General features: G+C 36.6%; 1 protein-coding gene across 1 annotated transcript; it reads right to left on the bottom strand.

Annotated features, from left to right (window-relative positions):
• Positions 1-207: 207 nt before the first annotated feature.
• Positions 208-16,760, bottom strand: LOC113275990 (UDP-galactose/UDP-glucose transporter 1-like). Its single transcript, XM_026525585.1, has 5 exons — positions 16,507-16,760; positions 12,543-12,644; positions 12,286-12,402; positions 1,662-1,692; positions 208-1,142 (listed from the first exon to the last, which is right to left on the bottom strand). The coding sequence occupies exons 1-5, from the start codon at positions 16,609-16,611 to the stop codon at positions 1,000-1,002; spliced, it is 498 nt and encodes a 165-aa protein (XP_026381370.1). The 5' UTR covers positions 16,612-16,760; the 3' UTR covers positions 208-999.
• Between the last annotated feature and the right edge of the window lie 1,246 nt (positions 16,761-18,006).

An 18,006-nucleotide genomic window follows, 5' to 3' on the forward strand; every position in this document is an offset into this window, starting at 1 on the left:
TGAAGCTCTGACCAACCGCACCACACAAGCAACAGAGAAAGATATCCCATGCTGCCTAGCTTGCAGAATTGAACAGATTCAAATCCGCTTCAACATATATACCATGTTACATATGGTACCTCAAAGATTCATTCCCAACAAATATCCCAAGCTCTCAGTTTTTGGGCAACTGGGATAAAGGATGCAAGCTGTGTGTACTTGGATGTGTGCAAAAATATCTTAATATAATTAAATGGGTTTTGATGCATTGTGGATCATTACACATCTTTATGAAAAATTACACTTGCGCCCTATTTCCTAAACAATTTCAAAATATCGATTACATAACAAGTATTGGTATAATCAGGGGATCGTATAACTACCCCTCTATTAGAACATCTAGTTCTAGGGATTCAAATAGATTCCTCACATGATCTCGTAGATTTCCAATAAGGCAATAATTGGGTAGAAATTTCAAGTTACAGGAGGAGAATCTCCAGAGAAGAAAATATTTTGACTGATTGTTTATACTCTTTTTATCAATCCAAATTTAAATCAAAGAGTTGGGTAAATCCGAAATTCAAGCTTTTTATTCTTTCTAATTATAACTTTCCGCCCCGCATCAGTTTTGATAGTCGTATCCTCAATGAAGCTAGAAAGAAACTGCTAAGCTGCTAAAATCAGTTGTTGTCCTCTATAATAGGTAGAGAGAAGTTTCCCAGATATAACAACAAGAAAGCGATCCTTCACTACAAAACCAGCGTACCTTGCTGTTATTGAATCCTGAGTAGCATGTGTGAACCCATCAAAGGTCAAGTTCAAGAAGCATATGCCATAACCAAGGGGTGTATTAGGGCGACCCAGCTTGCTAACTGTCTTTAAAGTAGTCTGACATTAGCATGAACAAAACTAAAATAAGAATCTCTTCAACTATCAAGCAAATTGAAAACATATTTAAACTGCAGGGAATATGTTTTAAACATACTTGTTCCTTACACTCTTCAAGTTAGGTCTACAAAACTAGTGCGCCACAGTTCTAAACACTGATTTAAATGTAAGAAACACCTCATCTTGAAAAGAGCACCTACCAGCAAAAAGAAGCGCACATGCATGCTCAGGGAAAGTGTATTTCATACTGTAAACCAGAGTGCCCATCAGTATCACTGAATGAGTTTGTTGCATTGGGATATTATGGAATCATGAATTTTGTAAAACAAGATGTAATACAACAGATAATAGATAGAAATTCAGTCTACAGGTATACACGCCAAGATATACATATATAGATGCATTTCATATCTAGCGTTGTACATAGAGTGTGAATAGTGGTGATTTTTACCCCTATGCCTTATTTTTTCCGTGTTGTTGAATCACTAACATTTTTTTTTTGTATACTGCTGCTTATAAAACATTTTGTTTGGTCAAAAAGACAAGATTCTCGTTTCTGTTGTACATCTGATACGTATGCCGGCAATATTGATTAACATCCTTCACATTCCAAGGTCCTCAAGTGATAATTATAACAGATCGCATTTTTTGCAGCGAGATCGAGCAATAACAAAGTACACAAACATTCAGCAGTAACAGGAATACATAATGGCATTAAAAAGTACAACTACTGAAAGACTTCACCTGTGAGCATGGTTTCTTTTTTATCATTTCTGTATAGCTAAAAGGCTCACCTGGGATCGTTTTAGAAGATTTTCCTAGGACCTGCAAGTAACAGGAACAACATTAGCATGACTGACCGGTTGTCAACCGTGCAAATATAACTTCACTTTCTCACTCAACTAGATATAAATATAGTATGTGATAAGAAAGAGTTCGTTCCCACAGAGAGGACTGAGATTGTCAAGTTGTTCCGGTTTCCTATGTAAAACAAGGGGGTTTTCTGATTTTTATATATCTAAAATAAAATAAAAGCAAACAAAGCAAAGTAAAGCACACAAATCAATTATGAGAAAGTATTGGTTAAGGACTTCGTTTTCATTCACTAACATGTTTTTGTCTTAATAACTAGAATTGATATTTAATCTCTCATTATCAAAAGCCCTAGAATACCTTGATCGCAAGAATATCCCGCTAATTCCCTCTTGTCATCAACAAACACATTAAAAGATGCGAATATGAATTCTATCTAAGAGAACAACCTAACGTGTAAAAACACTAATCAAGTTTAATTCCCTAAATGCACTAAGGTTTATGAAATTAGGCTAATCAATGCAATCGAACGTGTAAAAGCACTAATCCGATTTAACAAAGGTCAAGATTCACATATAGTTACTAGGATATATCACTACAAGCAATAATCATATTTGTGCTACTTGTATCCAAGATGCATCACTTTTACGTATGAAACACCCTAAACTAGCTTTAGATGTGAATAAAGTTCAATTAATTGGCCACTCAACTAAACAAATATTCAAGTCATACATGGCGATATATATAGTGAATCAAGATCGATAATTGTGAGGCAAAACTAATTTATTAATAAAAGAAGCATGCTTTGTGAAATCAATTTAATCCATAACCAATAATAAAATCTAGCTCATATTCATGGAGTTCATAACAAGAATAAAGAGAGGAGTTTCCATAAACCCTAGGAAAAAGGTGAAGAAGAAGATAATAGATATATATCCCTCCTAAGAATTGAGAGAGGTTCCTTTTATATCCTCTTTCTTTCTCCACCGATTTGTTGTATTTAGGTCACGCCCAAAAATCATTCTCTGGCACAGCCCATGAGTGAAACCCAATCGAAACAGGTCCAAGTCCCTCTCTGGATCGAAACGGGTCAGGTGAGTCGAATCAGATCACCGAGTTAACTCGTTGTAGTGCAAAATCCAACAGAGTTTCCTCTGCTTTATAGAAAAATCTCCAGGCTGCATTCAGGCCTTTCAATAATTCATCCCTGCAGTTTCCTACACATGCATCTATCAGCTGCAATGTAACATGCCTGCAACCCTCTTTCATCAACTCAGCCAACACCCTGTTAGCACATTACATGTCCCTAGCTATCACCAGCTAACTCACAAACCAACTCCTTCATTCCCTTTACTTCATTTCAATTGAAACAGCCACAAACACAGAGCAAATACCCATTGCATCACCACCTAACTCAGCTGTATCACCACAAACTGCATCAAACTTTCAGTACTGCAGTTGCACTTCAACCCATCTCTGCCGTTATGCATTCCAACACACACACACACACACATCTGCAATCTCATTTATCGCCAATGCTGTACTTCACCAGATTCTTTACTTCTTATTGCCTTAGTTCAGCTGCAAGCTTATTGTGCAATTCCCATTTCCTGCAGCATAAACTCCATCTGTTGTCTGCAACAGCAAACCACCAACATACTTCCACCTTAAGCCAACTGCACCTGTAATTCCTATATGCACCAGCAGGCCTTTCCTTGCTTCATCTCAGCTGCTAGTTCATCTCAACTGCAACACCAGTTCAATTCCTCCAGCATCTCACCCTTGTCATTCTTCAAATACCACAGTGCCATTTACAGAACCATCCTTGGGCATTCTCCGTAGCAACAACATCTGAGTTTATACATTCACTGTACTTCAATAACTAACCAAAATTTATGCTCAACTACATCAGTACCATCTGTAGCTGCAACCCCCATCTCATCATACTCCACCAGAACCAACAACCATGATACTCTCCAGTCTTCTCTTAACCCTTGGCAACCATGACTGCAACTCTGTCATTACTGTATTGCCATGACAGCACCAACGTGAACACCATCATTAATTCACTATAATCCTCAAATTCAGCTGCTCATAGCTCAGCTCAATTCATTTCTCGGATTAACAACAAATCCCTAATTTCTTCTTCATCTCTTCTCATCCTGATCTTCTAGGTCTAGCCTGCAACCATGGCTCGTAGCTGCACCACCAAACCATCACTGCCTTCTCTATCTGCAGATGCAACATCATCCCTACCAGCTTGCACTTGATATACTCAGCTGCACCTGCACTGTCACAGCTACATTCCAGCCTCATTTGAGTTTCAGCTTAAATAATCCATGTAAAGCTTCAATCCCACAAACTAGTAGCACAGCTCCATTTCAATTTCAACATCACCTGAATCACTCTGCAACTCCATTTACAGCATAACCTGCAACATATCAAGTCCATTCTCTGAGCACCTGAAGCACAGTCCATTAGAGCTTCTCCTCCATTTCTGAAGTCGACTGCAACAAAGCCTCCATTCTGCAAATTCATATCATAACAAGCCAGCATCACTTCAATCACCCAATAATCCGTCAAATCCCTTCATTTCTCATGAACCCATCTCTCTGATTTCGACGTAGCAAATACTCACCACAAACCCATTGTTCACATAACTTGCACTTCAGTTTCATCACACTGTAATTTTGAATCCCATCTCTTAATTCTTGCTTCAATCGATGGCCACAACTACAGCTTCATCATCTCACAGTTTTTGAACCCTAACAAATTCTCCTCCATCCTAAATTAAAAAGCACAACACCCATGAACATCAACACCACTTCTTCTTTTGGCTCACAGAAAACCCTAACTTCGCCTTCTTAATCTCGGCTCAAAATTCAGTCTAAACCCATACAAATCAGACGATCAAACTCACCAGAACTTCAATTCCATCTATCAAATCATCAAGACTCTGAATCTCTTCCTTCTCACTGATTTCCTCCACCAGCAGCAGCCATCTTTTCTCCTCTAATTTCAGGTGATGTAGGAAAAAAGAAGGCAATGATATGGGGAATTATTTCTCTCTAAAGTTTAGGGCTAGGTAATGATGATAATTTCTACAAGCATCCACTGTTGGATATAGGCCACCAAAGTGGTAATCCATTTACTTTTCCAGCTGGGTATCCCATATCATTGGCTAAGCTTCCAATAATGCTGCCTCGTGAAATGACGCTTTAACCCTTTGTGCTCAAAATGGATGATTTCTTCTTCTTTCGATCCGAACGACTCCAAAGTACCTAAAAAATTCAAAATCAGACATAAGATACATAATTCACCCAAAAAGTAGCAAAGAAAGCATAAACAATAGATAAATATTAAGGTGTTTTCAACACCTATCAAATTCCCCCACACTTAGACTTTGCTAGTCCTCGAGAAAATCAAACAAAAAAATTATAAAAGATACATACAACTCCGTGTCGTCGAGGCTACAGTCACACTTAGCACGTATAACAAGCCTTTAAACCCCTAGGTGTCCCTAGTGGACGATTTATAGTCTCGTGAAGGTTTACAAGAGATATACCCACAAAACCTATATTTCCAACTTACTAGTTCTCCGTAATAATAGCATCCAACGCGCTAAGAAGACATAGAGATTCTGCACACTAGTCATAAGAAGTTAGACACATAAATGAACACAATCTCATCCTTAAAAGTTGAGAGAGAAATAACCATCCCTTATCGAAAGAAATTCGGGTTCGGAGTGATCGAAAGTCTCGACTCTGCCTCACAAGAAAGGATTTTATGATATTGCTCTCAATAATAAACAACTTTTTATGGGTCAAACATGTGTCGAGGTAGGAATGAAGAGAGAATCTTGCGACACGTTGAATGGTAGGAAGGCCAAACCCTCCGATTTGTTTTGAAAACCCACATCTTTTATTCATTTTGAAAACCCTTTTCTCTGACGATCTCTAAGAAAGGAAATCAACCACTTAACGAAGGTGGGAATATGCTTACTTACCTCGTTATCCGTTCGGCGTGCAGTTAGCACCACTCTCACAGCATCCATAGAAACGTCTTCGGTCTTCAACTCTTGATGATGAAATCTTGAACTTCGGTCTTCAACTGTCGATGATAACTCTTGAACTTCGTAGAATCTTGACAATGTGACTCTTTCCTCTAATTCCTTGTTGCTTGAAACTTCATTGTGGATATTCCTTCTTTCCATTAGCTTTATTTAAAGAATACAAAACTAAAAACGAACTATACAAACCCAAAATATGATACAAAGGATTTTTCTTGTCTCTTTTTTTTCTTTTTTTTTTCTTTTTTTTTTTGACAAGGGACTTAGCATAACAATGACCATGTCCCAAGTTTTTTTTTTTTTTTTTTTTGGAACAAAAGAAAATAATATACAAATATGATAAAATAAAAAATGTAAGTACAAAGGTCATGGTGTAAGTACTTTACCGCTTGATTCTTTATAACTTATATGTCTCGATATCATAAACTTCTTGAATTCTCATCTCGATAATATTCGCTCTTGTACAATAGTCTTCAACTTGTAAAAATTCTGCTCCTTGTCTTGTTGCTATACTTGAATCTGAAATCTGCTCATTTATGGATTGTTGCTTGTAAACCTTGAACGTCTTCAACTTTCCTTCGAATTTGTGACGCTCCTCTTGTTGATGATGATGGTGTTTCTATGGACCTGTTGGTGTAGAGAGATAAAGTGGATGGTGCTAACTGCGAACAAGAATACAAGTGGTATGTAAGTTAGCAATTCGATGTCACCATTCATGATTGATAAAATAACACTCAAGAGATAAAAATAGTGCTTCTATTGGTGGGAGGTTGGGTAGCTCACCATTCTACCCGAAATTAACGTACGGTGACACACACTCTAAAAGCACATATTTAGACAGGTACAAAGAAGTGAAGGTCGGTGCCTCTCATGATGTAACATGGGTAGTCTCCACTATAGGGGATCACAAATCTAATACCGAATTCAGTTGCACCTCATTTGCCACTGGCATGGTTAAATCCAACTTTAACTCTCATACAAGTAAGAAACCCGATCACGTTCTCTGTCATCTCTAAGTTCAGTCACTCTTATGAGAATTTCGATGTAATCTTAGCGACATGTATACTATGTGAATCTAAACTAACTACAAGTTGGAGTTATTCATGCACTAATTTACAAAAAAGTTGAAAAATCATGAAAAATTTACAATGCAAGCTTAACCACTCCCCCACACTTAAACTTTACATTGTCCTCAATGTAAATTGAATCGTCCAAAGAAAGTCAAGGTGGGAAATCATATAATGATATGCGACAAGAAATCAGAAAAAGTAAATACAAGACAAGAAAAAGCTAAAAACAAAACAAGAATATAAAAATAAGACAAAAAAAATACTCATCGTATGGGTTGCCTCCCATTTAGCGCTTGGTTTAAAGTCGTCGGCCCGACTATAACCTTGCAAGATTCATTCCCCATATACCAACAATATGAAAAGTTGGGGATCCTTCCACGTAACCTGTTTTGCAAACACTAGCTTCACACAAATATCAGTTTCATTAAACATAAACGAAGCTATTAACCAATAGAAGTTTCCCCCATACTTATTATTTTCTACACTTGGAAGTGTATAAAGAACATAAAAATCAGGAACTTCTATGGTTTCCTTTTTGTAAACATCCATAGTATGAGAATCAGATGTTTCTAATGGCGGAAATCGAGAAATAACGTCATTCAACAATATTCTCGAAGCACATACATTCAAACCAATAAGAGGTAAAGGAGAAGAAACAATAGGCAAAGGGTTAGACAAACCTTGCACAATCTCTTGTAGCACGGAATCCTCTTCATCCTTTAAAAATTCAAGCGAACTATTCACCTCTTGTATATCATGGTCCTCTACCAAACCTTGCAACCATTCTTCGTCCGTTTCTGCCTTAACCAAAATCTCGGCATCAACATCTTCATTACAATCCTTTGCAAGCTCAATTGGATCTTCCACAATATTGGTCATATCGGTTTCATTGTCAACACACTCTTCTTTGTTGTAAGGTACATACTCTTTTGCGGATCCAAATTTTATTATAAGAAACTTTTTTAGAACACTCAAAAATGCAGCATCCTAAAGCTCCACCCTTTGAATAGGCTCTTGATCATTATTAAGATCAATGCTTGAGTAATCTACACAAGTGTCATCATAGTCCTTTTCATCTTCATCTTGATCCCAGAATTCCATTGTATACCTTTGGGTAATGTCACCATGAGTTGCTTCAAACGACATATCTTCATAATCATCGTCAATTTCATAGCTAACATAAGATTGGTTGTCGCTGAATTTAGTGTTGCTAACCTCAAACTCATCCTTTTGAATAGGCGAATGATCATTATTAAGATCAAGAGTTGAGTTAGCTACACAATTATCAACGAAAGTCCCCAAAGGTTGGCCTTTTCAACATTAGCATCAATCAAATATTCATCACACGCACATTAAAATAATTATTGCTTTGAAAACAAAATTCTTCTTCATACCTTTCTTCCTTGTATTCATCAATGCTTCTTCGTAAGATATCCATACCTTCACGAAGTTCTTGGAGTTGCTCGTTTGTAGCCTCTTTATCTTTTTGAAACTCTTGTCGTAAAAAGTTGGAAAAGTTGTCTAACAAGTTAGAGACTTGTTGTTCACGAGCATAAGAATCCTCCAATCCTTGTGGTTGTTCACACACATACCCGCCATAAGGTTGTTGAGGAAAACCATAAGGATCCATGGAATATTGGTCATAGCCAATGAATTGGTTTTGATTATACCCTTGGAATTGTTGGAAGTTGTCATGTTGTTGAGATTGTTGGAAACCTTATCCATTGTTCCAATATGCTCCATCCATGAGAAATAAGTACCTGAAACACGATTTTCAAAACAAGGTTAAAAACCAGAAAATAAAACAAAACTAAATACAAGAAAATAAGAAACCAAAAACAAATGACAACCGCTGCCTCCCCGGCAGCGGCGCCAAAATTTGACCGGTTGTCAGCCGTGCAAATATATTACACTTTCTCACTCAACTAGATATAAATATAGTATGTGATAAGAAAGAGTTCGTTCCCACAGAGAGGACTGAGGTTGTCAAGTTGTTTCGGTTTCCTATGTAAAACAAGGGGGTTTTCTGATTTTTATATATCTAAAATAAAATAAAATCAAACAAAGCAAAGCAAAGTAAAGCACACAAATCAATTATGATAAAGTATTGGTTAAGGACTTCGTTTTCATTCACTAACATGTTTTTGTCTTAATAACTAGAATTGATATTTAATCTCTCATTATCAAAAGCCCTAGAATATCTTGATCGCAAGAATATCCCGCTAATTCCCTCTTGTCATCAACAAACACATTAAAAAATGCGAATATGAATTCTATCTAAGAGAACAACCTAACGTGTAAAAGAACTAATCAAGTTTAATTCCCTAGATGCACTAAGGTTTATGAAATTAGACTAATCAATGCAATCGAACGTGTAAAAGCACTAATCCGATTTAACAAAGGTCAAGATTCACATATAGTTACTAGGATATATCACTACAAGAAATAACCATATTTGTGCTACTTGTATCCAAGATGCATCACTTTTATGTATGAAACACCCTAAACTAGCTTTAGATGTGAATAAAGTTCAATTAATTGGCCACTCAACTAAACAAATATTCAAGTCATACATGGCGATATATATAATGAATCAAGATCGATAATTGTGAGGCAAAACTAATTTATTAATAAAAGAAGCATGCTTTGTGAAATCAATTTAATCCATAACCAATAATAAAATCTAGCTCATATTCATGGAGTTCATAACAAGAATAACGAGAGGAATTTCCATAAACCCTAGGCAAAAGGTGAAAAAGAAGATAAGAGATATATATCCCTCCTAAGAATTGAGAGAGGTTCCTTTTATATCCTCTTTCTTTCTCCACCGATTTGTTGTATTTAGGTCACGCCCAAAAATCAGTCTCTGGCACAACCCATGAGTGAAGCCCAATCGAAACAGGTCCAAGTCCCTCTCTGGATCGAAACGGGTTAGGTGAGTCGAATCGGATCACCGAGTTAACTCCCTGTAGTGCAAAATCCAGCAGAGTTTCCTCTGCTTTATAGAAAAATCTCCAGGCTGCATTCAGGCCTTTCAATAATTCATCCCTGCAGTTTCCTACACATGCATCTATCAGCTGCAATGTAACATGCCTGCAACCCTCTTTCATCAACTCAGCCAACACCCTGTTAGCACATTACATGTCCCTAGCTATCAGCAGCTAACTCACAAACCAACTCCTTCATTCCCTTTACTTCATTTCAATTGCAACAGCCACAAACACAGATCAAATACCCATTGCATCACCACCTAACTCAGCTGCATCACCACAAACTGCATCAAACATTCAGTACTGCAGTTGCACTTCAACCCATCTCCGCCGTTATGCATTCCAGCACACATACACACATCTGCAATCTCATTTATCGCCAATGTTGTACTTCACCAGATTCTTTACTTCTTATTGCCTTAGTTCAGCTGCAAGCTTATTGTGCAATTCCCATTTCCTGCAGTATAAACTCCATCTGTTGTCTGCAACAGCAAACCACCAACATACTTCCACCTTAATCCAACTGCACCTGTAATTCCTATATGCACCAGCAGGCCTTTCCTTGCTTCATCTCAGCTGCTAGTTCAGCTCAACTGCAACACCAGTTCAATTCCTCCAGCATCTCACCCTCTCCATTCTTCAAATACCACAGTGCAATTTACAAAACCATCCTTGCGCATTCTCTGTAGAAACAACATCTGAATTTATACATTCACTGCACTTCAATAACTAACCAAAATTTATGCTCAAATACATCAGTACCATCTGTAGATGCAACCCCCATCTCATCATACTCCACCAGAACCAACAACCATGATACTCTTCAGTCTTCTCTTAACCCTTGACAACCATGACTGCAACTATGTCATTACTGTATTGCCATGACAACACCAACGTGAACACCATCATTAATTCACTATAATCCTCAACTTCAGCTGCTCATAGCTCAGCTCAATTCATTTCTCGGATTAACAGCCAATCCCTAATTTCTTCTTCATCTCTTCTCATCCTGAGCTTCTAGGTCTAGCCTGCAACCATGGCTCGTAGCTGCACCACCAAACCACCACTGCCTTCTCTATCTGCAGATGCAACATCATCCCTACCAGCTTGCACTTGCCATACTCAACTGCACCTGCACTGTCACAGCTACATTCCAGCTTCATCTGAGTTTCAGCTCAAATAATCCATGTAAAGCTTCAAGCCCACAAACTAGTAGCACAACTCCATTTCAATTTCAGCATCACCTGAATCACTCTGCAACTCCATTTACAGCATAACCTGCAACATATCAAGTCCATTCTCTGAGCACCTCAAGCACAGTCCATTAGAGCTTCTCCTCCATTTCTGAAGTCGACTGCAACAAAGCCTCCATTCTGCAAATTCATATCATAACAAGCCAGCATCACTTCAATCACCCAATAATCCGTCAAATCCCTTCATTTCTCATGAACCCATCTCTCTGATTTCGACGTAGAAAATAATCACCACAAACCCATTGTTCACATACCTTGCACTTCAGTTTCATCACACTGTAATTTTGAATCCCATCTCTTAATTCTTGCTTCAATCGATGGCCACAACTACAGCTTCATCATCTCACAGTTTCTGAACCCTAACAAATTCTCCTCCATCCTAAATTCAAAAGAACAACACCCATGAACATCAACACCACTTCTTCTTTTGGCTCACAGAAAACCCTAACTTCGCCTTCTTAATCTCGGCTCAAAATTCAGTCTAAACCCATACAAATCAGACCATCAAACTCACCAGAACTTCAATTCCATCTATCAAATCATCAAGACTCTGAATCTCTTCCTTCTCACTGATTTCCTCCACCAGCAGCAGCCATCTTTTCTCCTCTAATTTCAGGTGATGTAGGAAAAAAGAAGGCAATGATATGATGAATTATTTCTCTCTAAAGTTTAGGGCTAGGTAATGATGATAATTTCTACAAGCATCCACTGTTGGATATAGGCCACCAAAGTGGTAATCCATTTACTTTTCCAGCTGGGTATCCCCTATCATTGGCTAAGCTTCCAATAATACTGCCTCGTGAAATGACGCTTTAACCCTTTGTGCTCAAAATGGATGATTTCGTCTTCTTTCGATCCGAACGACTCCAAAGTACCTAAAAAACTCAAAATCAGACATAAGATACATAATTCACCCGAAAAGTAGCAAAGAAAGCATAAACAATAGATAAATATTAAGGTGTTTTCAACACCTATCAATGACTAATCACAAACACACTATCAGGACTTAACATGACTAATCACAAGCACACTATCAGGACATATTGGTTGACAATTTGATGACCAGAAGATGAAACAGGCACAACATTTTACGACATGCAAACTTTTTTTCTTTCTGAAGTTAACCTTTACTTATCCATTTAACGTTTCTACGTAGCAATGTCAAATAAGGAATAAGCTTTTAGCATTCATGTATTTCGCCTCTATATTAACATCTTACATGCATGAGCAGGATAACTGATGTGGTTTAAAGCATCAAGCCCCGTAGCTGATTCAAATGTAGTTGCCATGCAGCACTCTAAAGAGCTTGCACCACCGCAGCTACTGCTTCTAGACCAATGCTTCGTCACTGTTCAGTGAAACAATATTAACAAGAAGACAAATGTATATAGAAACTTCCACAACTAAAACATGACTTAGTCAGAGTCTTAATGAAGCACCAAATTTACATGCTAAACTGAGCATACTGAAGCATCATCACCAGCAAGTTAAGTGACCATATTAAACACACTAGCCTTTGTGCGCAAGTTAAAATTGAAAGATGTTCAAATCGTCTCCCATTTTGGCCAAACCGCATAGTGGAACCAAAAACAAGACAAGGGAATCCGTACAATTAAATTCCTCCATCCCATTCTAGACTTGTAACCAAACAGAATAACAAATCAACATAGGCAATAGGTATTGGCTTCAATCGGAAAAAACGATAATGTTACACATGATCAGTGATTTTTTGTTGTTGTAGTAAACAGGTCCATTCTTCAAGAAGGCAGACCTATTTCATAGACCTTTAAACGAAATCCAATTATTTCCGCCACTACATTACATATCACAAATTTTAGCCCCTGAATGTGGGAAAAATATTTGATGGGGGCGTTTTCTGATGGGGGCATGGAAACAAATCATGTCTTGACACGTGTCTTTGTTATAAATTGATTCCATCAAATTTTGTTTCCAAATATATAAAGGAAAATTTGTTGATTGGTCCAAAGCCCAAATAGTTATTTATAGTAAGGTCCAACCAGATTTTTTTTTTATCTAGAGGTCCAAAATTAATTAAAACATAGAAATGACCATAATACCCCCTGCCACCAAACGTGTGTGTCTACCCTGCTTACAAATTTGAGTACATATCTGTCACACTGCTCACAAATTCGAGCACATATCTGCTAACAAATTTGAGTACATATATGAACGCACTGCTTACAAATCTGAGTACATATCTGTTGCACTGCTTACAAATTCGAGTATATATCCGCTGCTTACAATTCGAGTACATATCTGCTGCACCGCTTCCAGATAAAGTACATATATGTTAGAGTCAATTATAAATAAATTAGAAAACGTATTACAACACATATATTGTAGGATCATACGAATTAATCTAAATAACAGACCCATCGACTGTTCTCAAGGACATAAAAGTAGATGAACTAGTTCGAGAAATTCTTGATAAGTTTCCTAGTTTTGGGAGATGATATTTTTTTTCAATATCATCCCCATTAGGTAGATTGTACACAAATTCATCTGCACCGAAGAGATCCTATTTGAAAATAAATACCAGGATATAGAAAACTAACCAGCTTAAAAACAACATCAAGCAAGCTTAGTGGAATTCAACCATACATCTGCTGGAGGCTTTAGGAAGACTTGGGAACTCTGACATAAGTACTTGTTTGTTTTTCGCATTATAGGATTGACGTAACTTCCAACAGTAACTGTATGCAAAACTTTTGCATTCCTCAGAATTAGTTTCAACCACCTCATCTCCCTCGCATTTCCATTAAAAAACATGAAACAAGCAGACTGAAGGTGTTCAAACAAACATCTTGTTGTCAACATAAGACCATCCCAATCTTCATCTTCTACTTTGTCGTGAATGTTCTGGGTTGGGATTAGAAAAAAAGAAGAAACAGATAAACATTAAAAGAGTAAATTTTTTAATGGAATAAATATGCTTAACAACACCCAGGACTTGTTTTTCTAAGATGGGTAATAAACATCACAAGTTTTGTGTACTTACCTCGTTAAATTCAAGATGAGTCAAATTAGGTGCTGCTTTGAGCAGTGGAAATACTGATTTATCAATAGTTACTTCCAGTTCTAGTAACAACTTCTCCAAATTATGAAATATAGGTACAATGTTTACGAACTCGTGCGCAACGAATATTGTCTATTCATCACAACTAAAGCAACATTAGCAAGTATATTAGTTTTTAGGAATCTGCTTGAGAATATATTACATAAAAATTTAAAGAGAGCAAAAGAAAGAAGAGTACTTGTAGGGTTGCAGCACATATTGTTAAATTTTTTACATGTGCAAGCGCTTGAAAAAACTTACTTACAGCTGCACCTATCTTTCGCCCCCTTGGTACACAAATCCAAACGCTTGCAGACTCTAGTGTTTGAAAACTGGAAAGAAAATATTCCTTTGCCACCCAACCATGATAGGTAAATGACACTAGATTTGGTGCATTAATTTTGAGAGCACAGTCTTGTAAACCATCATCATCATCACATCTGCCGTTATCAATTTCCAAAATATTTGAATGAGAAGATTACCTCAACTCTGAAGCTTTGACAAAATGAAGAATCAACTCTTAATTAATCACCAATTTGAGTAATTTAATGCTCAATAATCATAACAAACTCATTACACCATATATGTACTGTCAATTCATACACATATTTCAGTATTACCCATATGTACTAATGGATCAAACCAAAAAAAAGTGGCAAAACACTGAACAAACAGAATCAAAAGAATTTTATATCAGTACACCATATATGTACTGTCAATTTATACACAAAAACAAACTATAACAAACCCAAAAAAATAAGAGAAAACCTATAGATTCATAGTAACAACAAAAAGAAAACAGTACGCCATATATGTACTGATAGGTAATACACAAAAGAAAACTGAAAAACAAACCATAAAAGTATCAGATCTACTAATGAAATAAACACAAAACATGATTGTTTATTTAGATCTGAACTTGTTCCATCAAAATCCACCAGTATATCATATACGTACCGATGATTAATACACAAAAACAACTTAAAAGCATATCAAAAACAATCAAAATGAAACTAAAATCAGTTGCATGTGAAAACCAAGTAATGAATCTCTAAAAGCCAGAATCGAAACACTTTTTTTTTCTTCAATATTCCATATATATACTTCTAGATTGAAGAAGAAAAATATCAAAAACTACAAAAATAAAAAAAATTAAAGCATAATTTTTCAGTACATCATATATGTACTGCTGATTCATAATCTAAACTTCAGCTGCATGTGAAAAACTAGTAACGAATCTATGAAAAAATAGAATGGAAACCGAAAATCATTGTTAATATACATATCTGGAAACACAAACAATCTTCTCGTCGTAAATCATAACGATGCATCTTCTTCTTCTTCTCAAAAATAAACTAAGTTTCTATCAGTACGGAATATACGTATTGTTGCTTCATATACAAAAAAAGAACTGAAACACGTCTAAAACATCTAAAATGGAAGTGGCATAATCGAATCTAGCAACGAAATGAACAAAAAATGTGATTATTCATCTAGATCTAATATATAGTCGACAAATCAACCATGGAGATCGAAAACATAATCAAGCACAACAATGATTAGATCGCCAAAACCTTAAAAGAAACATTACAATAGAAAAATCTTCATCATCTGATTCGGTAGAGACGAGAAAGAATAAAGACAAATCTTCATTTTCATCTGTAGCAATGGTGAGAGGAAAGAGAAGAAGAAAATGAATATGAAATGTGAATAATATTTCTCCTTCTTTTAACATATTAAATAGGAAAGGTTATTTGTGGTATTTTCATATTACGTATACCTGATCTCGCACGTGTGCAGGACCTGGGCTTAAAAAATTTGGTCCATTTTCATGTTTTCTTTTAATTATGGACCTCTGATTACTGGGCTTTAATGGGTGGACCTGCCACTAACTAAGAACACTATAATGGTACCTATTGGTAATTCCTACATATATAAAAGAAGCGTATATTTGGTGAAAATATTGGTTATCTTAATTGGTGATATTTTATCCTTTATATTTTTGGTAGCAGAATTTGTTAAAATAATCAATTGAAAAAACACATGTCAAGACATGATTTGTCCCCCATGCCCCATCATAAAACGCCCCCATCAAAAATTTACTCATGAATGTGAATGCCTTAAATCTTTCACCACTGAAGTGAATACGCAGTAAATCCATTAGTATTCTGCCTACGTTTTCTACATTTTCTAGTAGTCTTTCCCATCTCTAGTTCATGCCCTAATTATCGAACTCACCGAAATACAGCAATAAACCAAGACAATTCATCACAACATATAATCTCTAAATTAATTATTGCTCATTATCTAATCAAAGATTGATGGAGACGTTTAGATAGAGAAACCTTAAAAGAAGTTAGGGAACTCACAAAGTTACTTGAAGAACTCCTTGAGCTATGTGAGCTGACCAAATCCCGGCAACGCAAAAGACCAAGAGATCCATTCGACTGAAATCAGCATCATGCATTCCCATCCAGATCAAATCAGAGATCCGACGAGCATGTGATTCCAGAAGAAATGACCGGGGAAGGGGTAGTCATTTGACTGTTTGGGATTTGGGACTTTAGACTTTAGAGGGTGTAGAAAGAGGGAACGGATTACCTGGACCATGCGAAGTACCCCTCAAACTCCCTCCCCTAATTCACTCCGCCTTCAACTCCAACGTTATTAATTGGGGTGTACCGGGAGGGCATCCTATTATTACATATAAGATACTACTAATTTGTTTTATATGTAATTCAATTCCGTAATAATATTCCATCCGTTCCATTTTAGTTGATGTTTTAGGGTCATATTTTTGTTCCACAATATTTGAAAGTTTTCATATTTTTCTACAAAACTACCAATTATACCCTTACATTTTGTCTTGGAATCATAAATTTTTTTTAGATGCACTAATAGCAATTAATGTTTGAAGACTTTTCTCAAGGGTATAGATGGAAAACCTTCATATCTCTCTCCATTTCTTAATCTGCGTGAAAACTCCAAAAACATCATCTAAAGTGGAACGGAGGAAGTAGTATAATTAGTGTATTATTTCCTTACAACCTTTTTTAACCTGTAGTATAATTAGTGTATTATTTCCTTACAACCTTTTTTAACCTGGCTTGATTGAGGTATACTCAGATTAATTGGGGTATACCCAGATTTATATGGACATAGTGCCCTTATTAAGGGGAAGCCAAATATGGGTGTAGTTACAATACTATCCTTACCCTATACAATTCTAATTACCCTAAATCAGTTTTCTTTTATACCATTTCATCTTCTTCTCTTCTTCTTCTTCTTCTTCTTCTCCTCCACCTCTACCTTACCGACCTCCCCCACCACCACCATCAAAAATCGACTATTAAATCGAGCGGATCGTCGATTCAAAAATTGCGATTAATCTTCAAAAATGGAACCACCACGGCGGAAGGGAACTCGTATGAAAGACGCTAATAGAAAACCCAATGAATACAACCTTGGATTTGCAAAATTAGTTCAACAAAAAGAGAAGAAAAAAGCCGTCGAAGAAGGAGAATTTGCAGGCTCTGAAACACGAGAAATGGTGCGATTAAGAAAGTAAGGGCCTACTTAAACTCACTCCAGTACTTCAATTTCATGTTTGCATGTCAAATTAGGTCAGAAAAATCGATTCTTTGATTTTCAGTTATTGTCGCCGGCAAGGTATTTATTTCACGACCCTGCCGACTTTTCATAGCTAGTTTTAGTCGGCAAGCTCTTAGGTTGAAGATCTTGTCGGTTGTTTAGTATCTGTAACTGCTACTTGCAGAGTTGGCAAGGTATTCAACCTAGGACGCTGCCGGCGTCAGTTTTTTTTTTTGAACCGGTTTGGTTATAAATTTTTACCTTGCCAGCTGTATTT

This window comes from Papaver somniferum, chromosome 4, assembly GCF_003573695.1.
Source record: "Papaver somniferum cultivar HN1 chromosome 4, ASM357369v1, whole genome shotgun sequence".
Taxonomy (NCBI): Eukaryota; Viridiplantae; Streptophyta; class Magnoliopsida; order Ranunculales; family Papaveraceae; genus Papaver; species Papaver somniferum.

Bases quoted from the DNA above. Each gene is read 5' to 3' on its own strand.
- LOC113275990 (XM_026525585.1), bottom strand. From the start codon at position 16,611: ATGGGAATGCATGATGCTGATTTCAGTCGAATGGATCTCTTGGTCTTT. The intron at 12,645-16,506 runs TGAGTTCCCTAA...CTTGTTTTTGGT, and splicing joins GAGTTCTTCAAGTAACTTTG to TCCACTATGCGGTTTGGCCA. The intron at 1,143-1,661 runs GTGAGCCTTTTA...AAACTCATTCAG, and splicing joins ATCTTCTAAAACGATCCCAG to TGATACTGATGGGCACTCTG.